General features: G+C 32.6%; 1 protein-coding gene across 4 annotated transcripts in view; it reads right to left on the reverse strand.

Moving 5' to 3' along the window:
* Window positions 1-22,791, reverse strand: part of LOC149787815 (leucine-rich repeat- and IQ domain-containing protein 1-like) — a 160,288-nt gene that overhangs the window by 1,399 nt on the left and 136,098 nt on the right. For 3 of the 4 annotated variants that reach the window (XM_089974026.1, XM_089974028.1, XM_089974027.1), the window contains exons 28-30: window positions 17,911-18,043; window positions 5,261-5,351; window positions 2,106-2,208 (exon numbers count right to left, since the gene is read on the reverse strand). In XM_089974026.1, the coding sequence (XP_089830152.1) occupies window positions 2,106-2,208; window positions 5,261-5,351; window positions 17,911-18,043 (327 nt within the window). Of the gene's footprint in view, window positions 1-907; window positions 1,027-2,105; window positions 2,209-5,260; window positions 5,352-17,910; window positions 18,044-22,791 lie in introns of all 4 variants that reach the window. The other variant, XR_016424108.1, reaches the window with a different exon arrangement.

Raw genomic sequence — 22,791 nt, forward strand, 5'->3', positions numbered from 1 at the left:
CTTTGTTTCATATTTCTGCAACATAAAAACATAAAGCAATGATGAACTTTGACCTAACCGTTTTATTTTTGTTTCAAATTTTATTACATGTACAGTGTGACCCCGCTATATTGCGCTCCGTTATAACATAAATTCAGATATAACACGGTCATGATGTGGCTCCCGAAATTTCATATACATGTATTTTTCTTGTACACAAAAAAAAAGAAAAATTCTTTCTTAACAGTATGGAGAAAAAAAATGTAAAAAGTTTATCATTTTGGGGAAAAGATCACATATGAATAATACAAGATGATCATGGCATGGCTCCTGAAATTTTATATGTATTTTTCTCGTACACAAAAAAGTGTTTTTTCTTCTAAAAAGTACAAAAAATAATGCATACAAAGTTTATTCTGGGATCGTGTAAGTCTTTGCCAATGTCGCAAACTTAGATTGTTTTCCTTATTGGTGGCAAAATATACTATGTGTTTATTTTTTTATTAATGACACTGTTGGCTGTTTGAACTTTTATATACAACCATTGGTTTGAAAGTAGAAATTCAGAGGCCTCATGAAAAGAAGCCGCAAACTGGATAGAAAATGCACTGAAATTTATCTATTGTTACATAAACAAATTCTTTGTCCATATTGACAAACCATCTAAACAGTGCATTGTTATATCATAATCCACTTATCTTGACATCTAGCATGAGTACTGTATGTTGTGAAATATCTGCTTTTTTGTTGTTGACATTTCTGGTAACAGAAATCAACGGGACTGGGCATTACCCCGTAATCTATCTTTCATCGGATTTTTGGCAGCTCGCTAGTAATTAATATTTTTGCAAAGACTGACATTTGTATGTAGATGGTAAGTAAAATTCCTCTTCATTTCACTCAGAATTAAATCCTTCAGAACACTCACATTTTCTGTAATGATCCCTGTCATTAGACCAGAACACCTGCGTCTCTATCGTCCGTTGACCCTTTGTTAATTTTCATACGCATGCGCTGGTTTATTCAATATGCATGGAGGGATAGTACCTAGAATAGTCCAAACGACGGCAAATTCATTTTCAAAATGTATCCAGATAAAATTGTTTGCTGAAATTTCAAAGGAGGCATAATACCTTTGAAGCACCAATTGTTATGAAAACGTACCCAGCAACTGGAAAAAAATCAGTCTCAAACATGCAGTACAATTATTTGATGTTGCCACCAAAAGAAGAAATGGGCATTTGTTTGGTTCTCCAAAGATGTCCTTTAGCGGTGACTTCAATAATGCATGCACCCTTCATCAAAGAAAGCCGACTACAATCTTTCAATAAAAACAAGATCTTTTCTTCAAAGGAAGTCAGTACCAAACTTAAATAAAAGTGATGGAATCTGATGGACTTTTGCATTTTCCAACGTGAGTGGAACACGTTAACTGTGCCGTGAAAGTTTCCTTTTTGTAGGGAAAAAGTTGATGCTTATGAATGTAGCGTTCATAAGCATCAACTTTTTCCCTACAAAAAGGAAAATTGGTAGCCAATGGCGGCTTAAAACGCAAACTAACTTTTACTAACTTGGGACGTACTGAATAGTAAATGTGCTTCGTCATTTGTTATGTGATTGTGTTATGTTTTTCCACTGAATTCAGACCAATATGACCTGTGACCAAATTATTGAATATTTTAAAGCTGTGTGTGTGCATATTTTTGACGGAATCGCTAGCATTGTGGATTCAATGTATATGATGAGGTTCGCGGGTGAGGACACGATGTTGATACTCACTTCATGCTATACATTAGACATGTGTATATAAACAGTATTCATGTATATGTACCAATTCGTGGTTCTCTAAATAAAGTAAACTATTATACATGTCTTCTCTGTTTTCACTAAAGGTGTATTTCTTATTTAATATGCATCAATTTAAGATGCTGACTGTGCTGATGAAGGACGTATTTTACCAACCGCATTTATTACCTACACAACCAACCTGAAAAACCCATATATGTAGTCTTGTGTATTATTCGTATACTTTAGCTATTAAATTTATGATATAAATCCCACCTGAACTGTAATAACTAAACTTTTCGAGTGCTAAATAATCTTTAAAAGCTGATTTCCTGTGTTACCTTCTGAGTAAACTGATCCCCCAGAAGACAATCGCCTATTCATGTGGTCCCCCTGAACACTGCCACTCTCTACTGACTGCAGCTCTAAAGACATTGGACTGCTCTGTAAAACAGTAAAACAGATGACACAGTTATAACCACCTGATAAAATTTAATTTGAGAAATGGTTTAAACAAAAATTTTTACGTAAGAAATACATTAATAATGAATGAATGGATGTTTTTATCTATTTATGAGGATTCAGTAATTAAACAGCCCACTCCCCTACCTCCCCCCTCACAGTTTTCTAGATGTTTAAGAGGATTTTTTCAATTTCTGGAGGTCCTTTGGTAACTCGCACACTCGTTTATAGTGTGGTCAATGTTTGCGGACCCCGTTCTGCATGAGTTATTGAGGGTGAGGTGTATGTAGTAGTGAAATTATATGTATAATGTAGTTTGTATTAAGGTGATCTCATTATAAAGCATTATACTCAGTGGCTCGCAAGGATTATTTTATAATCATGGAGTTCTACATCTGTTTGTCTATCTAAAGTACAACAAAACTGTCTACAAACAACTAGCAAGGGACTGCCAATTATGGACAAGTGTCTTTTATATGAAAGTTAAAATAAAAATAATAAAAGGGAATCATATTTCAAAACTGAACTTCACATTTTACAGGCTTCTGAAGTCATTAAGCATAATAATAAATTACATTGTATGAATGGCCATAGTGAACTGAAAGCCACTTGTGTACAAAGTAGTCACCCTACTTGAATGGTCCAAGTGAAGTGAAGGACACTAATATAGTCAATTACACTGCCTGAATGGAGATGTGTGATTTGGATTTTTAAGTTAGCTTTAACAATTTGTTAGTCATATTGCTATGATGTCTGCAGTGTGGTAGTTTATAGTGATCTCTAGCACTGGGGCATCATGCCAAAGCATCATGTCCCACCCAGTCACATTATCCTGAAAACAGGCAGACCAGTCCTAATGCTAATCTCTTAATTCTGAGCACATAGCAAGGCAGTTGTTAGCATCATTTTTATAAGTTTTTGTTTCGACTTGGCTGGGGCTTGAACCCATGACCTCCCGCATCTGAGGCAGATGCTCTGGAGTGGTCAACACTACTTGAATGGAAACAGTGAAGTGAATATCACTTGTGCACAGAATAGGCAATTACACAGTGTGAATGTTCATAGTGAAAGTGAAGGCCACTTCTGTATGGAATAGTCAATTACATACCTTAAATGCCACTTGTGCAAAGAATAGCTAATTATGCTTGTTAAATGGCCATAAGAATAAAAATACCACTTGTGCATAGAATAGTCAATTATACTAGTCAAATGGAATAATGAAGAGAATACCACTTGTACATGGAATAGTGAAGTGTTTAAGAACCTTGACTTCATGGAATTTGTAAAATATTAAGTTTTGATGTTTGACAAATAGTTATAAAATAATAAAACTTGAGAAATAAATAACAGAACTATTATTTAATCCTTGTGTGCAAATACTGTCCAAACACACAGGAAAGGTGCATTAATACTGTGATAAAATTAGATAACTGGAGAGCCTGATGCTTTAATGTTTGGGGCAGCTGTGTTTTTACTGTAGCAATGACTTCATTAATTAGGGCTGTTACTTATAATGGGACTGTCTGGCTGAGGGCAGTGATCCTAGTCAGTGAGGAGAAGACCCTTACCTGTTTTCATGTGTCAAGCACCAGGTTTTAACTAGACTGAACTGTGGACTGGAAAAGTGGTTTTTAATTAGACTCACAGATTTGAGAGGGAGAGGGATTTTTTAGCTTTCAGTGAAAATGATTAATTGAAATTTCTCCCTCTGTCTGAAGAGATAGTTTGTAATTCTTGAGAGAATTAGGAATTTTCCTTGTGTAATGCAACACAATGGTAGAGAAGTGTATATAGTGAATATTGTAAATAAATATGTAAATAGGAGATTTGTTTTACAGATTTATTTCTGAACCAATCAAGTCACAATACATTATCAGATTGGGAAAACCTAGAAACAGGATTACATGTTTACACTAATATGTCATTTTGGAAATCTTGAGACCAAAATTTACATGAACTTTCTTGTGAATTTAGCTGTGTGTGATATAATCATTAACTGTTTCTATTTATTTTTGTATACATTTTCTGATCTCATATAACTGAGGCATTATTTACAAACATATACATATACCTTTATGTAGTTATCTGGCTAAATATACAAACCTGATGTGATTTTAACCAACCCAAATTCTTGTTGCAAAAGCCAAGAAAAAAATGTACTGCTATACATCTACTGCTAATAAACTCTGTGCATTTCATTTCTTCTAACAGTGCAGCTAGATAAGAATGAAATAAACTGGTATTTTACATCACGATTTGGAACTAATTACAATTTTTAAAAATAAATTTGATGGGGTATTTTGTGAACAAAGCAAAATAGAAACTTACAATACTAGACTGATTGTTAATGATCAAGTTGTTATTCATGCCTTTTAGAGTCCATCAAACAGCTTACTGACTATTTTCAAGTGTGTTTTATTATGTGGCTTTGTTTGATTGAGTGTTCCCACTCTGATCATGTTTTATCATTGTAAATGTGTAAGAAACATCTGGAACTTGTCCCCATAAACTAAGTGTAGTTTACACTGATAGAATACACCATCATACACAATGGAACTATACTTATAGCAAGATTTGTACTAAATGCTCAAAAATTAAACTCTTTTGCATAATTTTAATGCATTGAAGATTTCCTTTATGTATTTTTGGTCACACATCTTGCATAGGGCTTTGTTATAGGCAAAAAATCTTCTATGCATTGGTATTTCATGTCATTTATCTGCCTATAATAATATACTAAGGGCTTCCATAACAACCATGAGTATCAAAAAGCAAAATACTTGTAGATTTGTTATTATTTTACTTGGATAAAAATACTGCACAGATTTACAAAGTAAGAGAGTACAGCAACTGAGAAATCCTAACTGAGAATAATATCAAATCATGTTTAATATTTATTGAATAAAGAAAATCTATCAGTATGTAAGAAGACTAAACAGATACAAGAAAAAGACATGCAGGTAAATTGTATATTATACAAATTTGGAAACAACCAGTGTAAAAGCTGAATTTGATTTAGGATCTTGTCTCTTACAACAAGTTGTACTCTGGATCTTCCTGCCACCATCTCTGGATCCAGTCTGGGTAGATTACTCTCACTTCCATTTGCTGTCCTCTTCCCATAGCTGTAAACAGGAATTTCCTTTGTTATAATCAGTATAGATAGAAATTATAAAACTCAGGCATACCTTAAATTTATACATGTACATTATCACACATTGATCTATATCTGATACAAAATATTATAAGATTAACTAAGAAGACAAGTAAATTCCTCTCTATAAAGTTGAACTGATACCTGCCAACCCTACAAAGAACTCAATAATGCAGTCAAACTTTTTCCTTAAATTAGGCTTGTTTTCAGTAAGGTTTAGTGAAATATCATGTACTGGGAATACATACATTCAAAAACGTGATGACTGTGGTCTGAAGGCAATGTTATATTCAACTATTTGAAAAGTAAATTCCAGCCTGAGTGATCTCCAGTTCACTTTCAGAAACTGTGGTTCCCTAACGCCTGGAGGTCAATGATTTCTTGATAAATCTCTAAACTCCATCACACACAATACTCAAACTGAAATGACATTATCTACAATAACTGTTACTGTTGCCTTTCTCAAGTAGAGTCAAGTGTTTTAATACATCTATGCCAACTGTTCGATATTAAACAGGCTAATGGTTCTTAATACTTCTGTGACAAATGCTTGGACTTTAACAAGCTAATTGTTTTGAATACTTCTGTGCCAATTGTTTGGAATTTAAATAGGCTAATTGTTTTTAATACTACTGTACTAATTGTTAGGACTTTGAACAAGCTAATTATTTTTAATATATCTATGCCAATTGTTTGGATTTTAGCTGATTAACAATTTTTAATACTTCTGTGTCAATTGCTTTGATTTTGAACAAGCTGTTTATTTTTAATAATTCTATGCCAACTGTTTGGATTTTGAACAGGCTAATTGTTTTTGACATTTCAATGCCAAATGTTTGGATTTTGAACAGCCTAATTGTTTTTTTTTTTTTATATATATGCCAATTGTTTGGATTTTGAACAGGTAATTGTTTTTGACATTTCAATGCCAATTGTTTGGATTTTGAACAGGTAATTTGTTTTTAATATTTCTGTGCCAATTGTTTGGATTTTGAACAGGCTATTTGTTTTTAATACTTTTATGCGAATTGTTTGGACTTTAACAGGTTGTTTGTTTTTAACATTTCTGTGCCAATTGTTCGGATTTTGAACAGGTTAATTATTTTTAATACTCACATGTCAATGATTCAAATGTTAGCAGGCTATTTGTTTTAAATATTTAAAATTTGTTTGGATTTTGAACACGTTAATTGCTTTTAATAATTCAGTGTCAATGGTTCATATTTAAACAGGTTATTTGTTTCCTTCACCGTCAGTGTGTCTTCGTTTACTGGATGACATTTTCTGACATGAAAAGATCACGGTAGTTTTCATTAAGTCTTTGGTATGACTAGGTCAGGATTCGAACCCATGCCATCACACATCCAAGATGGACACTCTAACCCCTTAGGCCATCAGAGTGGTCTGTTTGGATTTGAATAGGCTAATTGTTTTTAATACCTATGTGGCAATTGTTTGGATTTGAATAGGCTAACTGTTTTTAATACCCATGTGGCAATTGTTTGGATTTTGCATAGGCTAATTCTTTTTAATATCTATGTGGCAATTGTTTGGATTTGAATAGGCTAATTCTTTTTAATACCTATGTGGCAATTGTTTGGATTTGAATAGACTAACTGTTTTTAATACATGTATGGCAATTATTTGGATTTGAATAGGCTAACTGTTTTTAATACCTATGTGGCAATTGTTTGGATTTGAATAGGCTAAATGTTTTAATACCTAGGTGGCAATTGTTTGGATTTTGCATAGGCTAATTGCTTTTAATACCTATGTGGTAATTGTTCAGATCTGAATAGGCTAATTGTTTAATACATTTGTGGCAATTTTTTGGATTTGAGTAGGCTAATTGTTTTTAATACCCATGTGGCAATTGTTTGGATGTGAATAGGCTAATTGTTTTTAATACCTATGTGGCAATTGTTTGGATTTGAATAGGCTAACTGTTTTTAATACTTGTATGGCAATTGTTTGGATTTGAATAGGCTAACTGTTTTTAATACCTTTGTGGCAATTTTTTGGATTTGAATAGGCTATTGTTTTTAATACCTATGTGGCAATTGTTCAGATCTGAATAGGCTAATTGTTTTTAATACCTATGTGGCAATTGTTTGGATGTGAACAGGCTAATTGTTTTTAATACCTATGAGGCAACTGTTTGGATTAGAACAGGCTAACTGTTTTTAATACCTGTATGGCAATTGTTTGGATTTGAATATGCTAACTGTTTTTAATACCTTTGTGGCAATTTTTTGGATTTGAATAGGCTATTGTTTTTAATACCTATGTGGCAATTGTTCAGATCTGAATAGGCTAATTGTTTTTAATACCTTTGTGGCAATTTTTTGGATTTGAATAGGCTAATTCTTTTTAATACACGTATGACAATTGTTTGGATTTGAATAGGCTCACTGTTTTTAATACCTATGTGGCAATTATTTGGATCTGAATAGGCTAATTGTTTTTAATACCTATGTGGCAATTGTTTGGATTTTACATAGGTTAATTGTTTTTAATACCTATGTGGCAATTGTTTGGATATGAATAGGCTAATTGTTTTTAATACCTGTATGGCAATTGTTTGGATTTGAATAGACTAACTGTTTTTAATACCTATGTGGCAATTGTTTGGATTTGAATAGGCTAATTGTTTTAATATATGTATGGCAATTGTTTGGATTTGAATAGGCTAACTGTTTTTAATACCTATGTGGCAACTGTTTGGATTTGAATAGGTTAATTGTTTTTAATACCTATGTGGCAATTGTTTGGATTTGAATAGGCTAATTGTTTTTAATACACGTATGACAATTGTTTGGATTTGAATAGGCTCACTGTTTTTAAAACCTATTGGCAATTATTTGGATCTGAATAGGCTAATTGTTTTTAATACCTATGTGGCAATTGTTTGGATTTTACATAGGTTAATTGTTTTTAATACCTATGTGGCAATTGTTTGGATATGAATAGGCTAATTGTTTTTAATACCTGTATGGCAATTGTTTGGATTTGAATAGACTAACTGTTTTTAATACCTATGTGGCAATTGTTTGGATTTGAATAGGCCAACTGTTTTTAATACCTATGTGGCAACTGTTTGGATTTGAATAGGTTAATTGTTTTTAATACCTATGTGGCAATTGTTTGGATTTGAATAGGCTAATTGTTTTTAATACACGTATGACAATTGTTTGGATTTGAATAGGCTCACTGTTTTTAATACCTATTGGCAATTATTTGGATCTGAATAGGCTAATTGTTTTTAATACCTATGTGGCAATTGTTTGGATTTTACATAGGTTAATTGTTTTTAATACCTATGTGGCAATTGTTTGGATATGAATAGGCTATTTGTTTTTAAAACCTGTATGGCAATTGTTTGGATTTGAATAGACTAACTGTTTTTAATACCTTTGTGGCAATTGTTTGGATTTGAATAGGCTAAAAATTGTTTTAATATATGTATGGCAATTGTTTGGATTTGAATAGGCTAACTGTTTTTAATACCTATGTGGTAACTGTTTGGATTTGAATAGGTTAATTGTTTTTAATACCTATGTGGCAATTGTTTGGATTTGAATAGGCTAATTGTTTTCAATACCTACCTGACAATTGTTTGGATTTGAATAGGCTAATTGTTTTTAATACATATGTAGCAATTGTTTGAATTTGAATAGGCTAATTGTTTTTAATACCTATGTGGCAATTATTTGGATTTGAACAGGCTAATTTATTTTTAATACCTATGTGACAATTGTTTGTATTTGAATAGGCTAATTGTTTTTAATACCTATGTGGCAATTGTTTGGATTTGAATAGGCTAATTGTTTTCAATACCTATGTGACAATTGTTTGGATTTGAATAGGCTAATTGTTTTTAATACATATGTAGCAATTGTTTGAATTTGAATAGGCTAATTGTTTTTAATACCTATGTGGCAATTGTTTGGATTTGAACAGGCTAATTTATTTTTAATACCTATGTGACAATTGTTTGTATTTGAATAGGTTAATTGTTTTTAATACCTATGTGGCAACTGTTTGGATTTGAATAGGCTAATTGTTTTTAATACCTATGAGGCAATTGTTTGGATCTGAATAGGTTATTTGTTTTTAATATGTATAAGCCAACTGTTTGGATTTTAACAAGCTAATTGTTTTTAACACTTCTGTAACCACAGTTTGGATAGTGAACATGCTAATTGTTTTGAATACTTTTGTGCTAATTGTTAAAATTTTGAACAGGCTATTTGTTTTTAATACTTCTATGCCAACTGTTTGGATTTTAACAGGCTATTTGTTTTTAACATTTCTGTGCCAATTGTTTGGATTTTGAACAGGTTAATTATTTTTGATACTCCCATGTCAATGATTCAAATGTTAGCAGGCTATTTGTTTTAAATATTTCTGTGCCAATTGTTTGGATTTTGAACAGGTTAATTGCTTTGAATATGTAAGTGTCAATGGTTCGAATTTAAACAGGTTATTTGTTTCCTTCAACGTCAATGTATCTTCATTTACTGGATGATATTTTCTGACATGAAATGATCACATTGGCAGTTTACATTAATATGGGTATATTAAAGCATCTGAGATACCCCTTGTACATTTACTTTGATCCCTGACCAACTCCACTGAGTCAAAAACCTGGATGCAAACAAACCTAGACAAGTCAGTATGCAGCTTTGACAACAATTTTGTGTATATTTTGATATAGCTCCATAAATCCATAATTTAAAAAGGCTAATTTCTATAAGCCTAATGGTAGAACATGAGTTGGCAGGTCTGTCAACTATAAGATGTTCAAGTTCCCATAACATTCACCTTCTTTATACAATCACCTCTCATAACATACCATTATCTTCTGTATCCTGGTTTTTATTGTGCACTTACATTTTGACTTTATTAAAGAACTACTTTCCTTAAACATCTAAAAATGTACCTTTACTAAGATGATTGTATAAAAGTGTTGCATTGTAGATGCTGAGGTAATTTCAACTTTTTTTCCATGCCTTCATTATACTGATCAAGTTCATAAAGTAACCTGGCCTCAAACCACAAGGAAAACAAAACTTGATTGCTTCAACTGATCTAAAAATTTTAGCTTGATAAAATTTTTATAATCATGTGTATCATATCTATTGTGTTTAATACAAAGTAGCTAAAGTATGCAATTCCTGAATGTTCATAATATGTAAACTGGTGTGCTTTATAAATTTATTTCTTCAACAAATATCATAAGACAAAATGTTACATACATCTACAAGCTCACCTACAGTTTATGCAGATTTCAAATCTTTATATTCCTTATACAAGTAGATTTATCTAAAATGCACATGCAAAACTGATTTATATTTAATATTCCTATCATTATTAGTATTAAACTTTCCTAGATTGCATCTACCTCCAATCAGAATCAATAGTCAATATTGTTATCTATATTTAATTTGCTCTGTTTGTTAGTTTTATTTTTTATTTTATTTTAGTATGTGCTATTGTAATGTAACATTGTATGTTGGACTTGACCTTGTTTGAAATTGAATTAATTTCTGCTTAACAAAATATACTTTTTTTAATTCTATTCATTGTAAACAACTAATACATACCTAAATTATTCTTTAAATGTATGGGTTTATCTTCAATATTAATATTAATAGAATAAGTAATTATGTTTATCTGGGTCAAAGTTTTTGTATTTCCTAAGTGAATTATACATATTCCAGGTTATTATTTTGTAAACAGGATCATTCTATAAGGTTCTTTTCCATTAGGTAATGTTTTTCTTAGAAAATGCTAATTGTAATCTAAGGTCAAGTAGAAAACTATTTAATCTTAAAACTGTGAGGACTTGGTCATTCATGCTTTAACATCTAGCACTTTCAAGTTGTATTATGTTGTGTCCATCCAGTAGGGATGAATACTTTTCTTCAAATTATTAAATTCAAGTTATTGTTTTTGCTGAAAATACAAAAGTGCCCTGATAAAATTCTTGGATAAAGACATTCACTGGAACTTATACTGAATTCAAATCTGGAATTATATTACTGTGATTCAACAAAAGACTGCTGACACATGAACACTCTATAAGCGTTAACAGACACATGATCACCTCAAGTTTTTGGATTTCTTCAGGACTTGTACTGAGCTTTTTTCAGGACTTTAAATTACTAGGACTTGTGTCTGATCTAATTCTTGGATTATACTTGGATTTAATTGACAATAACGTAAGTTCTTTTTTCTCATTTTCACTTTGTATTCTAAGGAAATAAATTATTTGTTAAATTTTACAAAGCTTGTTGTCCTTCACTCTTTTCTATTACCTGTACTTATTTTAAGAGCATAGACTCGTAACAGAAAATTGGGCGCTTGTCCATGGCATATGAATTTCGCTAAAATATTTCAGAAAACTTTGTCTCTGAAATTTTGATTCACCTTGTTTTAGAATTTTCTAAATCCCAGGTATTATTTCACATTTTAGAAATCTTTAGCGAAATCAACAAGCTTTTTACAATATATCTAAACTGGAGATGTTTATTTCAAATCCTACCCTGGAATAGTTAGACTCGGTGAAAAAGGATAAATTGCTTCAGCTTGCCAGAAAATATTACCTTTCTGAGGCAAAAGCTTCTTTAAAGAAGCAAGAAATTCAAAATATTTTGGTCTAATATTTGGTGGAAAAGAATGTTTTCAATAAAAGTGCTTTGGATTTGATTAGTATGGAATTAGAGTTAAGAAAGACAGATTCAGTTGTATAAAGAGGAAAGAGAGAAGAAAATGCAGCTGCAGAAAGGAGAGAGAGAGAGAATAATGCAGTTAGAGACAGAAGAAAAACAAATGCAGATGCAACTGGAGAAAGAGGAAAGAAATAAATGCCAATACAATTGGAGAAAGCGGACAGAGAGAGACAAATGCAAGTGCAAAAAGGGGAAGAAAGAGAATTTAAATTTAGATTAAAAGAATTAGAGCTGGCAAGTGGAAAACACTCCCCAAATTTTGATGTTTCTAGAAATATCAGTACCCCCTTTTCAGGAAAAAGAAGTTGATTAATATTTTGTTAATTTTTAGAAAATTGCTGAAATTTTTTAATGGACAAGAGAGCACTGGACTCTATTATTACAGTGTGTACTTCCTGGCAAAGCTCGCGATATTTATATTTCACTGTCACTACAGCAGAATGCTGATTGTGATGTGGTTAAGGAATATATCTTGAAGGGTTATGAGTTGGTAACTGAGGCTTATTGACAAGGTTTTAGGAATTCAAGAAAATCAACTTACCAGACCTATGTCAAATCTGCATGGGAAAAAGCATGACAGTTTCATAGGTGGTGCTCTTCTAAAAAGGTTAATAAAGATTAGGAAAATCTCAGACAACTTGTATTAGTTGAGGAGTTGTGTCCATAGTGATATTAAGACTTATCTTGATAAGCATAAGGTCAAAACTTTAGAAAATGCTGCTCATATTGCTGATGATTGCTCATAGTTTCTTTTGTAAGTAAGTCTTCCATTCAGCAGTCATCTGGTGAAAAAAATATTTCAGCCTAATACAAGCCCTTTAAAATCTCAATCTGGCACAACTTTTAGAAATCAAGTTTCTGATAAAAATGATCAGAAGTCCTTATCTCTTCCTATGTGTACCTAATGCAAGAAGAAAGGACACATTATTTCTGATTGCTACAAACTGAAAAATAAGCAACAGAATCAAAACAGACCTATTCCAGATGCTCTTTTTTCTAAGAGGTCAAGGTTACAGTCATGTATTGAAAGCATTACATTTATTGGGTCTAATAAGCCCCAGTCTGATTTTATTATGGGGAATTATGAACCTTTCATGTCGAAGGGTTCTATATCACTCACGGGTGATTTGGCCAATCCTATCCCTATAAAAAAAGTAAGGGACACAGAAACTTCTCAGAGTCTTTAATTATCAGGTACTTTGTCTTTTTCTGAGAAGCCTTTTAATGAAAGTGTTTTTATTCAGGGAGTAGAGTGTGGCTTTGTTAATGTTCCTCTCCACTGTGTAGATTTGTCATCAGACTTAGTCTCAGGACCCGTGACAGCCAGAACAGTGTCTTCTTCATCCATTGCGGGCATTCATTTATTACAAGGCAATGATATAGCTGGAGGTAAGATTGTGGTTAATCCACTTGTAACTGCAAGCCTTGTTTGGATCAGAAAGTTGATCCTATTGAAAAAGAAATACCTGATTTATATCCAGCTTGTGCAGTTACTAGAACTAGGGCAAAGAAAGTTCTTGAGAATAATGTTGATCTGGAAAGTATTCCTTCAGCTGGCACATGTATTGGTCAGGCTTTTGATGAGGTCACTTTTGCTCTTTGTTTGGATCAATCAGAAGGTATTGATCACAATGATCCTCTTTTAACTACTCATTCTCTTTATTCTAATCAGGGTGACAAACAACAACCACTTGCTGTTGAACAGGAAAATGATCCTCAGATCACCTGTTTGTTTCAAAGGGCCATTAGTGAAAATGAAGCCACAGAATTGCCTGTTTGTAATTTCATTTGAAATGGGATACTTATAAGAAAATGGAGTCCATCTGAGGTACCTACTGGTGATGAAAGGTTAGTGAACTATCAAATTGTAATTCCAAAATTGTACAGACAGGAGATTCCTTGGCTGGTCATTTAGGGATTAATAAAACTAATCAGAAGATCCTGAATCACTTCTATAAGCCAAAAATTAAAAGTGATGTTTGTAAATACTGCAGATCTTACCACACACATCAAATGGTTGGAAAACCCAATGAGAAGATACCTAAGGCTCATGTGCAACCTATTCCTGCATTTTATAAACCATTTAGCTGAATAATGGTAGATTGTGTCTGTCCTTTACCTAAGACCAAGCCTGGTAACCAATACTTGTTGACCATAATGTGTGCATCAACAAGAAAAAATAGTAAAAGCTTTGATAAAGTTTCTTACTCAATTTGGCCTTTCTAAATCTGTCCAATCTGATCAAAGGTCAAATGTTATGTCTGGAACTTTCCAGCAAGCTTTGATTAAATTAGGCATCCATCAATTCAAAAGTGAAATTAAGGTACAATAGGGCTACCATGGAGAGAATTCTTCAGTCTCATGATAGAGTTCTGTCTCTCCTGATCATTCTTCAGAATTTTCTTCTGATTAGGTATTATGGCCCTTACAAAGCTAAGAAGAAAACGATCTTGTCATACTTGTCAAATTGTAGAAAAACCCAATCAGAAAATACCTAAGCTCAGCTGCAACCTATTCCAGCATTTGATGAACCATTTAGTAGAATTATAATGGTAGATTGTGTTGGTCCCTTACCTAAGACCATTTCAGGTAACCAGTACCTGTTGACCATTATGTGTGCATCAACAAGGTTTCCAGAGGTAATTCCTTTGAGGAATATTAAACTAAAACAATAGTAAAAGCTTTGATAAAGTTTTTTTTTACTCATTTTGGCCTTCCCAAATCTGTCCAATCGTTAAGAGTCCAATTTTATTTCTGGAACTTTCCAGCTTATTATGCTTGAATTTGGCATTCAGTAATTCAAGTCAAAAGTGAAATTATGGTTTGGCAGAGCTTCAATGGGGAGAAATTTGGAGTCTGGTAACAGAGTTCTGTCTCTCTTGCTCGTTCTTCAAAATTTACTTCAGATTAGGTATTATGGCCCTTACAAAGGTAAGAAGAAAATAAATGAGTTAAATTACAATAACAATACTCCTGGGATGTAAATAAATTAAAGTAGTACCAGTATTTTGATAGAGATAGCCAGGTTAATCATGCAATAAATTTAGTTGTACCTGTCCCATACTGTCAGGATTTAAGTAAAGGAATGCAATCAAACTGTATTGACTTTGGAGTAACAAATCTTCAGAATTCTGAAATTATGAGTAGTCTGGACCAGAAACTTTCATATTTCCAGCAGAAAGAAAAGAATTAACTAAAATAATTATTACTTTAATATGAGCACTTATTTCCATATGTTCCTACAAGAACAATAAAATCTACCATGATGATGAAATTGTAAATTCCAAACATGTGAAACAACACCCTAACAGGATGAACCCTCTCAAACAGGAAATGTTTGAAAAAAGAAATTCAGTATTTGCTGTAGAATGATTTCACCGAGCCAAGGAAAAGTGACTGGAATTCACTATGTATACTTGTTCTGAAACTAGATAATTTCTGCTGGTGCACTGATTAGAGAAAGGTAAACAGTGTGACTGAAACAGATTAATTTCCATTACCAAGAAGCAATGACTGCATTGATAAAATTGGAAATGCAAAGTATGTCACTAAATTTGACCTTCTGAAAGGATTTTGGCAAATTCCACTGACGGAAAGGGCAAAGGAAATTTTGGCATTTGTGACTCCAGATGCACATTAACAATATAAAGTGATGCTGTTTGGGAAGAAAGGTTTGACTAGTACTTTTCAATGCTTAATGAACATGATTATATCTAGTCTAGATAATTGACTTTAAGCATCAATGATGTCATCATCTACAATGACACCTGGGAAGATCATTTAGTGACAACTTGGAAATTCTTTAACAGACTCACTGATGCAAATTTGACAAATAATTTATCCAAAAGTGAGTTTTGCCATGCTTATGTAACATTTTTAGGATATATCATGGGACATGGACAAGTTAAACCTAAAGATGCTAAAGTCAAGGCTATCTCTGAATGCCCTGTGCCTATCTGTAAAAAGCAACTGAAAAATATCTGTAGGCTTTTGATAAGTCCAAGGCCATACTTAAGAGTGCACCAGTTCTTACAGCTCCAACTTTCAGTGAATCATATAAACTGTCTGTTAATGTAAGTGATGTTGGGGTTGGAGCAGTATTGATTCAAGAAGACAAAAATGGTGCAGATCATCCAGTGTGCTATTTTTCTAAGAAATTAAATAAGCACCAGAAAAATTATTCCACAATCAAGAAGGAATATTACGCTTCGATACTGGCATTACAACACTATGACATTTACATTAGTTCAGCTCCTTCTCTGATTATTGTGCTTAGTGATCAAAACACCCTTACTTTCATTGGCAAGACGAAAAACAAAAATCAGAGAATATTATGGTCGAGTTTGATGTTACAGGAATATGATACTGACATCAGGCACATCAAGGGAAAAGATAATTTAATAGCAGATACACTTTCATGTGTATAGAAATATATTGTTTTATGTCTACTTCGTATCATTTATAAGATTCCATCTTATGTATAAAAAAATCACATGTATATTCGATTAGTAAAAAGAAAGCTTTATTGCAAAAATCTCTCTTTTTCTTTATGAGGGTAAGTGTTATGCATATTTAATATGCTTTGTTTGTTGGTCAGTTTTATTTTATTTTATTTCATTACATGCTAATGTAATGTAACATTGTATGTTGGACTTGACCTTGTCCAGAACTGAGTTCATTTCTGCTTGATCCAAACTTGCTTTCTTTATTTTATTCATTGTAAGCAACTAAAACATAGTTTAATTATTCTCTACAGGTATGGGTTTAAAATCAGTATTTTTATTAATAGAAGTAAATATGTTTATTGGGTCAAGGTTTTGGATTTACTAAGTGAATTATACATAATCCAGATTACTGTTTTGTAAACATCAGGATCATTCATGTGTGTGTGTGTGATTTGGATTTTTAATGTAGCTTTAAAAAAAATTCAGTCATATCATTATGATGTCTGCAGTGTGGCAGTTTATAGTTATGTCTAGCACTGGGGCACCATGCTCCAGACATGTAGTGTATCATCCCACCCAGTCACATAATCCTGACACAAGGCCAACACTAACCTCTTAATGCTGAGTGCCTAGCAAGGCAGCTGTTAGTACCATTTTTATGAGTCTCTTGTGAACTCCTGCATCAGGTGGATGCTCTAATCACTAGGACACCGGAGCAGTTATATATATTGTAACTGAGAGGATCTTATCATTTGTGTTTTAACATCCACCACTTTCAAGCTCTATATTATATACTGTGACCAGTAGTTTTGGGCTGGAATCTTTTTTGTTCAAATTACTGAATTCAGGTGATTATCTTCTCTGGAAATACAAAAGTGCTCTGATAAAATTCTTGGATAGAGACATTCACTGGAATTTATAGTGTATTCAAACCTGGAATTATATTTCTGTGAGTCAACAAAATACTGTTGGCACATCAACACACCAGGAGCTATAACATACACAACATCGCCTTCAGTTTGGGGTTTTATTCTGGACTTTTACAGAATTTTATTCAGGACTTTAAATTACTAGGTCTTGTCTCTGTAATTCTCGGATTATTTTGGTATTTCATTCACAATACCATGAGTTTTTTTCTCAGTTTCACTCTGTATTCTAGGGAAATAAATTATTTGTTAAATTTTACAAAGCTTGTTATCTTTCACTCTTTTCTGTTCCTTATTTTAAGAGCATAGATTTGTAACAATATTAAGAAAATGATTTAGGTTAACTTGACTTATAATTTTCTACATAGATGTATTAGTCATATATTCAATCAGTCCAACCTAGAGTGGTAATTTTGTTCACTTACTCCTGATTGATGATAGAGTCTGTAATGTTGTAGTCACCCACTTGTGTATGAAGCCATTCATATGTTCTGTTGACCATGGCCTTCATCTCTTCCTGCTTCCTGCGGTCTTGTCTCTCAATTTCATCCTTACGTGCTATAAAGAAATTGTAACTCTTAAAAATATTTATCCACAATTCATTATTATCATTACCATATATATTCACTTATAATTCAAGTCCAACTACAAACTGCACAGATCCAGATTTCCTGGTGCATAATGCATCGCAGATTCAGATCTGTTTGTTGTTAGACTCAACTTAAAAGTGAGTATATATGTTACAATGTAGTGCTAAAAAGTAGCACTAAACAAGTCTCATCATGACAGGTCATCCCACCCAGTCCCATATTAATATTTCACTAGTACCCTATGGTCCACATTCTCCATATATTTACTAATTTTACCAGTACACTCTGGTCTAACATTCTCCACATATTTACTAATTTTACCAGTACACTCTGGTCTAACATTCTCCACATATTTACTAATTTTACCAGTACACTCTGGTCTAACATTCTCCACATATTTACTAAATTTACCAGTACACTCTGGTCTAACAGTCTCCACATATTTACTAAATTTACCAGTACACTCTGGTCTAACAGTCTCCATATTTTTACTAAATTTACCAGTACCCTCTGGTACATGATTCTACACATATTTACTAAATTTACCAGTACCCTCTCGTATAACATTTTCCATATATTTACTAAATTTACCAGTACTCTCTGGTCTACCATTCTCCATATTTTTCTGAATTTACCAGAACCCTCTGGTATAACATTCTCCATAGATTTACTAAATTTACTAGTAATCTCTGGTCTACCATTGTCCATATATTTACTAAATTTACCAGTACCCTCTGGTCTACCATTCTCCATATATTTATTAAATTTACCAGTACCCTCTGTATAACATTCTCCATATATTTACTAAATTTACCAGTAATCTCTGGTCTACCATTCTCCATATATTTACTAAATTTACCAGTACACTCTGGTCTAACAGTCTCCACATAATTACAAACTTTACTGGAGACCTATGGTGCCGAAAAATGTTCAATGTGACCAAATTCTACATATCAAAAGACACCTCTCTGCATCATGCTTGACATATTACCAAGTTTAATTAAAATATCTTGAACTGTTTGAGAGTTCTAGAAGCAAAAATATTTATGGTCAGACAGACAGACAGGTAGTAGTAGTAGATGTAGGGCTTCTGGCACCAATTAAAAGTAAAGCTCTAAAATGCAAATATAAACGACTGAAATAAAACTCAAGTAAGATAAAGCCTTTCAAAAAACCCATAAACATTAGGTACCAAATTATAATAACTGAAAGCTAATTATGTTAAAATTCAGATAGACTGAGGGAGATATGGATAGCTGTGCCCTCACAGTATGTAATACTGGAGAAATAACACAAGGAAAAAACCAAGACCTGCAGGTTGAACCTACAATCAAAGCATTGCTGCAAGATGTGTGATTTTGGCCATGATGTGAAAAGGATGAGTAAGCATATTAAATAATGACCTGCTTTAGCTTCGTATTGACTTATCCAAAGTATGAAGAAAAAAATCCACTAAGAAATATAAACAAATGAAAACAATCTTTAACCAAAACCTGAATGCAAAGTTTTTTTCAGTTGTCTTAAGTTCATAATGAGTCATTCCAAATGTGAAGAAAATCCAAAATGGAGTTTAGGAAATGTAAGTAAACTGAAAAAGTTTATTCAAATCCTGAATGCAAATTTTCTATGAATGAGACCTTGATCTCAATGTTAAAGAAGCAAGCAAGAATGTCATGGAATCAATTATTTTAGCTTCAGAATGCTTGATGCCAATGGTAATGAAAATCTACCTGGATGTTTAGGAAATACCTTAACCAAAATCTTAACACAAATTTTCTGACTGTGACCTTGGGCCTCAAGGCAAAAGGGTGTGACAGAATGTCATACAATGACTTGTCTTAGGTTCATAGTTATTTATTGGAATAAAGAAAATCTATCAAATGTTTTAGGAAATATAAACAATGAAAAAACCAAAACCTTAATGCTGATTTTATATGACTGTGTTCCTGGTCCCGTGGTATAAAAAGTGAGAGTGTTATACGCTGAATTATCTTGCCTTCATAATGATTCATGTCAAGTGTGATGAAAATCTAGGAAGGATTTAGAAAATATAGCAATGAAAATTTTAACCAAAACCTTAATGAAGTGTTCTTGCCACAGTTGCTGCTGCTATAAGAAATATGACTGGTATGTCTTGCTTCCCACTAATGAGAGCATAACAAAAAGGCAAGAAGACTGATTCATCTACATTTTCCACAATGCCAAAGCAACTGCTAGGAGACAGAATTCAGGATGAGGTTTGCTCCAGAAATGGGAGTGTAGTAATGGATAGATAATGAAAAGACAGACTGACAAAAATATAAAATATAGAAACTGAAGAAATGTGAATAGTAAAAGGCACATCTGCAACACAGATCTAATATGTGTACCAATAGTTTACAGAGAGATCATAAGCAGTTTTTGACTTTTGCCTCAGCAACAAAAGTGTGAATGGACTGATAAATTAACAAAAAATCACAAATACTGAAAATGAAGACTTGTGAATAGTGAAAGGCATATCTGCATAATACATGTCATCATGCAAAAAACATGATTTGTTAAAAACTCTCAAACCCCCTGACAAAGTCATACTTTTGAAAAACAGTTTTCAATAATCTTAGGGAAAAAAGAAATATAACGAGACAATTTTTGACCACCACTATACAAGACAGAAGCATGCTTTATTAATACTAAACATTCTTGCTCAGAACCCATGTATTCTCAGGGCAGGTTCACATGAATAGATAACATATTCTCAATTGGATAACCTCACATTTTTATGTCACACACACTGACCCACCCTCAGAACATCAAAACACTCTTTCTGAGACCCCAAAACACCCTAACACTGTCTATGAATGCATCACATATGAATCTGCATCACTAGTCCAATATGTGTAGCAAATGTATAAGATATCTTAAACAGGTTTGGAGTCATACTCCAGAAATAAATGTATGAATGACAGATGAATGGATGTACAGACAGATGGATACAAATATTAAGCATATTGATACTAAAGAATTGTACATATCTAAGGCTTAAATCTAAATGTGTACACAATTTCATTGAGACATATAAAGCAGTTCTGGAATTTTACCAAAGAAATTAAAGTAGAAAATAAAGTATGGATAATGACTGGAAAGATGGATTGACAAATAAACAAAAACACTATAAATACTGAAAGTGAAGAATTATAAAAAAGCATAAGGCACATCTGTCTAATAGTCTAATATGGGTAACAAATATCTGTGATACCATGACCAGTTTTAGACCTGTACTCTAGAAATGAGAGTGTGAATAATGGACAGATGGATAAACAGACAAATAGATGAAAATATTATAAATACTGAAACTGAAGAATTGTGAATAGGAAAGAGGCAAATCTGGACTACTTAGTCTAATATATATGGTTTTGGAGTTCTCAAATGGAAATAAAAGTCTGGATAATGGATTAAGAGAAAAACAGAAAGAAGAAGAAAAAAAAACTGAAACTGAAGAACACTGAACAGCTAAAGGCACATCTGGACGACTAGACTCCAATAGGAACATAATGTTTCATAGAAATACCTTGAATGGTTAGAGAATTAAAGTCCAGAAACTAAAATAGTTATTTGTATGAAAAATGGATTATGGGCAGGAAGGAAGACAAAGTTATTAACACATCCAAACTTTGGAATTAGAATAAAGTGTGACCCTGCTATAGCATGCTCCGTTATAACATGTATACGGATATAACATGGTTGTGGTGTGGCTCCCGAAATTTCATATACATGCATTTTTCTTGTACATGAAGAAGAAAAAAATTCTTTCTTAAAAAGTATGAAAAAAATATAAAACATTTATTATCATTTTCGGGAAGAGATTGTGTATGAATAATACTAGACAATCATGGGGTGGCTCCTGAAATTTAATATGTATTTTTCTCGTACACGAAAAAATAGTTTTTTCTTCTTAAAAGGCTGAAAAATAAGGTGTAAAAAGTTTATTCCGGGATCGCGTAAGGCTTCGCCAATGTTGCAAACTTGGATTTTTTGTTTGTTTATTGGAAGCAAAATATACCATCTGACGATTCTTTTTTGTTGGCGACATTGTTGGCTCTTTAAACTTTTAATAATAAATATAAAACCATTATTTTGGATTGGAGAAATTCATAGCAAACTTGATATAAAATGCTCTGTCATTATCTATTGTTATATTAAAAAATTCTTTGTCCATATTGACAAAGCATCTAAACAGTGCATTGTTATATCATAATCCACTTATCTTGACATTTGGCATGAGTACTGTACAGTATGTTGTGAAATTTCTGCCTTTTTTTGTTATTGACATTTCTAGTAATGGAGACCAACCGGACGAGGCATTATCTGTAATCTATCTTTCGTCGGATTTTTGTCCACTCACTATTAATTTTTATATTTACACAGACTGACATTCGTATGTAAATGATAAGTAAAATTCCTCTTCTTTTTACTCTGAATTGAATCCTTCAGAATACTCAGTTGACCCTTTGTTAAATCTCTGATGCATGTATGGAAGGCATCAATACTCCGCTACTACAAATGTATACAACTTTTTTTAAAAATCTTACTTGTTGGTCTATTCAATAAGCAGGGAGGAACAGTAACTAGAATAGACCAAACGATGGCCAATTTCTTTTTAAAACTGTACCCAGATAAAATAGTTTGCTGAAATTTCAAAGGAAACAGATTACCTTTGAAGCACCAATTGTGATGAAA

Source organism: Sinohyriopsis cumingii, chromosome 11, assembly GCF_028554795.1.
Source record: "Sinohyriopsis cumingii isolate HCF-2022 chromosome 11, ASM2855479v2, whole genome shotgun sequence".
Taxonomy (NCBI): domain Eukaryota; kingdom Metazoa; phylum Mollusca; class Bivalvia; order Unionida; family Unionidae; genus Sinohyriopsis; species Sinohyriopsis cumingii.